The sequence below is a fragment of the Nicotiana tabacum genome, chromosome 9 (genome assembly GCF_000715075.1).
Source record: "Nicotiana tabacum cultivar K326 chromosome 9, ASM71507v2, whole genome shotgun sequence".
Lineage (NCBI taxonomy): Eukaryota > Viridiplantae > Streptophyta > Magnoliopsida > Solanales > Solanaceae > Nicotiana > Nicotiana tabacum.
Window position 1 is genome coordinate 99,500,221 of NC_134088.1, and position 5,389 is coordinate 99,505,609.

Genomic DNA, 5,389 nt, shown 5'->3' on the forward strand with positions numbered 1-5,389 from the left:
ATTCAGTTACACTATATTTAAACCTCAACCAAGATTAGTTAACATTTTAAATATGAAATTAGTTAGTAATATGGTCTTTTCGGAGGTGCTTTTTAGATTAATGATTTTAATAATAGCTTGAGCACATGGTGAGATTGCTACAATCTAAGAATGGGGTTTTTAGTTATGATTTCAGTAAAGAAGATTTTGTCTCTTCATTTGGTGAGATTTCAAAATTATTTTAGTAACGAGCTAGAAATTCTCGAGGGCTAACCTTGGACGGTTCAAATAGGGTTGGCATAGCATAAAGTCGGAGCCAGAATTTTAAATTTATGAGTTTTGGATCTTAATACGATGACTTTTTAAATAGTTATACCTGGTTCTAAGTTTAGTAAGTGTACAAATTTAATAAATTTTTAACACAAATGCACTATTTGAGCAAAAGTTACTGGGTTCGGCTGAACTTATAGCCAGTTTCTACACTAGTCTTTTGTTCATAGGAGGATTCGAAGACATGACGCTCACCCTACACATCACGCATTGGCTATGTTTGGCTATGTTGCTCGGATTTTTTTAAATGCTGCCGGCAGCATGTCGGATCCTTCAAAAATGTGTCATTTTGGAGCATCGGCTACAATTGTGACAACATATTTGGAGAGTTCGAGCAGCATAGGATTACGCTAGCTCTTATCGCTAAACCAAAACATTGAGGCAAACACAAAAAAATAGATATAGATATCTAACTCAAAACCAAGAGGATAAATGAGCATGTTGATAAAAGAGACTAAAGATGAAAAAATCATAGTATTAAAGATGAAAATTGTTCACAAGATAGTAATATACTTATGGCATCTCTATAACCAAAAGAAGAGTAGCAAAAATTTGTACAGTTTTATGTCATACAAAGGGGCAAACCACAAAATTGTAATGAGATTGGATGTTTAGCTATAGGTTTCAGACAAAAACAGCAGAAAATATTTTCATGTAATTATGTAAACAATGTACTATCAAACTGCAGAAGGAGAGTGACTTAAAGGCCAATAAACTCTAGCGTTTCTTCAATTAGCTCCCTGCAATACAGCAAAAGCCTCATTGATCACTCTTTCAGCATCATTGGAAGGCAAATTCTGTTGGCTCCAATTCTTAGTTGGACTCGAAAAGCCTTGAGTTGGTGTTTTCCTCGAAGTAGAAGACACGATATGGTCACGAAGATCCTTGATCATTTTGTACCTCTCTATCTCATCTTCACATTCTTTTTTCCAAACTTGAGAAGAGAACTCGAAAATCCCTCCATTTTCAAGAACGTTGGACCTCTCCTGCTCGAACGTGTCCACGTTCTCTTTCCCTCCCGCGGTGAATTCCCATTCTATTCCATCTGAAGTTTCCCTCTCTATGGAAATACTTTGTGCTGGAAATTTCTCAGAAATGGACCTCCTCCCTTTGCTTTTGTCAGAAACCGAAAATCTCTTAGGATCATTCTGAAGAGTACTTCCCCATTGATAGCTTTTTGTGTTATCATCCATGTTTAATTCAATTGAATGTAGATCACTATCAGCTGAATCATCATCATCGTCGTCATCATCCTCTTCTTCTTCATCGTCTTCTTTACTTAGTACTTTCGCATTTTCCTTCTCTTTATCTTGGTAATAACATGTGGTTGGAAGTGTTTCCCTCAAATGCTTTTCGAGTTCCTTGATTCTTTCATAATTAGGAGAGTCATCACCGCCTTGTTCTTGTCCCTTTTTGGATCTCAGATAAGCCTCGAGCTCATTCCTTAGCTTATCGACAACTGCATTTTTCTCCTCGAATTGATACTTGGCTTCTGATAGCTTCATTTGAACTCTTTCCTCGCGTAAAACATCAGCTAGTTGAAGCATTTCCCTTTCCTTCTCAACTTCCTCGCGAACTTTAGCTGATTGTCTCTTCAATTCTTCCACCTCAGCTCTATCTTCTCCAATACCTCTAGCTAACTCATCGCATACTTGCTCCAATATCTCTCGTGCCCTCTTTTCGCCTTCAAGCTCTTTGACAGCCTTTGACAGAGAATTTTTCGTATCAGCCAATTCCTTACCGAGCTTCTTGTTTAGTCTCTCGGTTTGCTTCCTCAGCTTCTTCTCTATCTTGAGCTCCTTTGCTATAGATGTAATGGCAGTGTGAATCTTGTCATGCTCTTTTAACTTCCAAGCCGCCTTTTCTTCTTCAAATTGCTTCAAGAGGACATCAACTTCACTGTTGTTATATCTTTGTTCGTGAATTAGTTTAGTCACCTGAATACATGCCCGATCAAGCTCAGCTTTTATAGCCGAGAAAAGAGATAAGCACATTGATTGATGCTCGTTAAGGCCCCATACGCGATTCAAAACTTTCAGCAACTCCTTAGACGCGGAGAGGCCATTCCTTACATCCTTTAACCGATGTCTGTTTACAGTCTGTGCATGATTTTGTTGTGTCTGATCAACCTGCATAGCCTGCAGATGTATAATGTATGTATACCGGCCAGATAAAGTAAATATTTGAAGCAGAGTAGCTAATGAAAAGCACCAGAAAATGGAGGGCAAAAACTTAAGGTTAGCCTAAAACAAGGATATCTTTGTGACTATATATTAGTACCATTTTGCAGATGTAGAAAACAAATAGCCTATGACAAACTAAAGTTTACAACCTACTATATCAATTCAATGTTGGAAAACAAACATATGACATGTTGAATCTGATGGTACCTGAAACAGGACCAACTTACATTATTGGTCCCTTTCAAGGATAATGAAACATTTGTCCATTTCCTAAAATAAAATTTTGAAGAGGCCAAGGGACATATCCAAATGCCATTTATGTCATTCATTATGATAAAATTTTGAATGGCTCTTTCTTACCTTAGCTCTTTCAAAGGGTAGGGTAGGGATTAGACACTGTTCTGTTTGGAAAAGGAAAAATCTATGATAGCAACAATAATTATTGCGCCTCAACTCTAAACAAGTTAGGATTTGACTATGTGGATCCTCAGAGTGCTTCATTTAAGTTCATCTCTATCCATATTACGAAAAGTAAAAAAAAAAAAAAAAAAAAAAACTAAAAACCGATTGACAAAACTATAACTACAACAACAATAAATCCAGTGAAATCACACAAGGTTTGAGGAGAATATTGTGTACGCAGACCTTACCCTTAATTTATAAAGATAGAAAGAAAGTTTCCGATAGACTCTCGACTCAAAAATACTGACAAAACTTATAGACCTTAAATAAATATAGTAACATGACTAGAACTTAATCTCAGTTAATTGCAGCAGCAAATAACAGTAACTCCCCCTCCAAGAAAAAGAAAAGAACACAAGAGTAGAATTATCCAAAATACTTTTAAGTTACTGCCATATAAAACCAAGTCAAAACAGTGTATCCAACTAAAATAGATTATTTTATTAATAACAATAATACAGTAAAATGGTACCTCAATTGAGCAACCATTTTGGAGAGAGAAATCAGTCTGCACAAGTTTCTGAGAACCAATTGAAGTTCTTCTTCTATGACTTCCCACTTTAGATCTCTCCATTCTCTGCCAAAATTCACCATCAATTTTATAAACATTAAAAAATCTGCAAAACTCATACACATAAAAAAAAATTCCCCTAGAAATGACTAAAAGAAAGAAGCCATTTTTTTCAAGAAAATTAGAACCCCACCTCAGAAACAGGACTATGAGATAATTGCAAAGCAACAGAATCAAATTTGGAAGATGACTTAACAAACAGAATCAAATTTGGAAGATGACTTAACAACCCTTTCAACTCCATCAAAATTCTCCTCTTCCTTTTTATTAGGTGTAAGAACACCATTAATTTCCCATAAAGTAGCACCAAGTTTTCTTGCTGAAACTGACAGTATTTCTTTCCCTTTTTCAGAACCAATAACTTTTGCTGCTGTTGTTTGCTGCTGCTGTAGAATCTTGAATGACTTACAATTACTATCATTTTGTAATGATGGTGATCTTGAATTATTCATTTTCCACATTGGTACTGGTGTACTTGACCCTCCTTTTTTCCCAACTAATATTGCCCTTTTTAATCTATAGCTTTGTATTAATGAAGATGAACTTGATGTTGATCCTCCCCTTTTTCTCACCTTATTGTTGCATTTTCCTCCGCTTCTTCCATCTCCATACAAATTTTGCCTAAGCATTTTTTTTTGGCCAAAAAAAAATATCCCCACTAACAATAAGTTATAGCAGTACAAATGTAACAAAAAAATAATAATTTAATGAATGATATTGGCACCTAGTTTTTGAATCAAAGCCCAAAAAAAAGGACTTTGTTGGGATGGGGGAGAATATTTTTATAGATCTAAAGGTGTAAATATACCTTCATCAAGTTGGCAAATTTGTTCCCTTTTGTACTTTGAACTACTATATGTCTCTTGAATATTTTCTTGGGAATGGAAAATTAAGAACTTTATCAGTCAAAAAGAGAGAAGAAATGAAGAAGTTGAAGAAGAAGAAGATCCAAGAAAAGAGAAAAAAAGGTAGGAGGTATTAGAATTTAGAAGGTACAACTTTAAACTTTAGTGTAATTTGAAGATACTAAGGAATAATATGATATATAAGTAGTAGTAAATGATTGCCATGCAAATTAGAGCCCCCCTTAAAGTTTTGTTTGGCCTTTGGTTTCAAACTTCTAAAGAGGGAAAAAAAGAGACATGAAATAAAGAAAGAGAGATGTAAGAAAACTGTCAAAGAGGAAAAACACAAAGGCAAAGACTTGATGTTGAAGAGTTCTTTTCTTGGAAAAGTGAAGAGAGAGATTGAAGAGTGAATGCTGTTTTCTTTTCATGAAAAAGGAGAACAGTTTTGTAAGGGGTGGGAGGGGGTTGGGGGAGAAAGGGGGAGGGGGTTGTGTGTTTTTTAGTAATAAATAAAAGGACAAGGGGATGTGGCATACACGTGAGAAAGATTGAGAAGCAATCAGGGACGTGTAAATATGAATGAACGGTTAAGAATAAGAGACTAGGTTCTGTGTATTTATGGTTACTTCCACCATAATTTCAGCACTCTCAATCTTGAGAAATCTTCATCTTTTGCAATTGGACTCCTCTTATTTTACTTTGCTTACTATTGGCGGCCTATGCTTTCTAACAACTTATTTGGACGGTCGTTACTTGTTGTATTGTATCGTATCGTTACTTTAAATATAATATTTATTTTAGTTATTACTTAAATTTTATTATATCGTATTATTAAATTTGTTGTTACGTAACGATGAAAGTGTCACTTTATAGAACGACCGATTTAACGTGGTCGTGCCATTTCCCCCCTCTCAGCTTGCCCTTTTTATTATTAAATAATCATATTATATCCTTTACCTTACTTTTTATATAATAATTCTACCTCGTACCTTACTTTTTATTTATAATATTGCTAG

The 5,389-nt window shown here is 35.1% G+C and overlaps 1 protein-coding gene across 8 annotated transcripts; it reads right to left on the bottom strand.

The window, feature by feature from the left end:
• Positions 1 to 756: 756 nt before the first annotated feature.
• On the bottom strand, positions 757 to 4,814 carry LOC107764309 (uncharacterized). Of its 8 annotated transcripts, none has more exons than XM_075221935.1 (4): positions 4,334 to 4,814; positions 4,098 to 4,146; positions 3,427 to 3,531; positions 757 to 2,438 (listed from the first exon to the last, which is right to left on the bottom strand). In XM_075221935.1, exons 3-4 carry the CDS (start codon positions 3,526 to 3,528, stop codon positions 1,038 to 1,040), a joined length of 1,503 nt encoding a protein of 500 aa, XP_075078036.1. In that variant the 5' UTR covers positions 3,529 to 3,531; positions 4,098 to 4,146; positions 4,334 to 4,814; the 3' UTR covers positions 757 to 1,037. The 8 variants fall into 8 exon arrangements, with proteins under 8 accessions (XP_075078036.1, XP_016438708.1, XP_075078033.1 ...); XM_016583222.2 differs by having other exon boundaries at positions 757 to 2,447; positions 4,334 to 4,785; XM_075221932.1 differs by having other exon boundaries at positions 3,659 to 4,146; positions 4,334 to 4,785.
• Between the last annotated feature and the right edge of the window lie 575 nt (positions 4,815 to 5,389).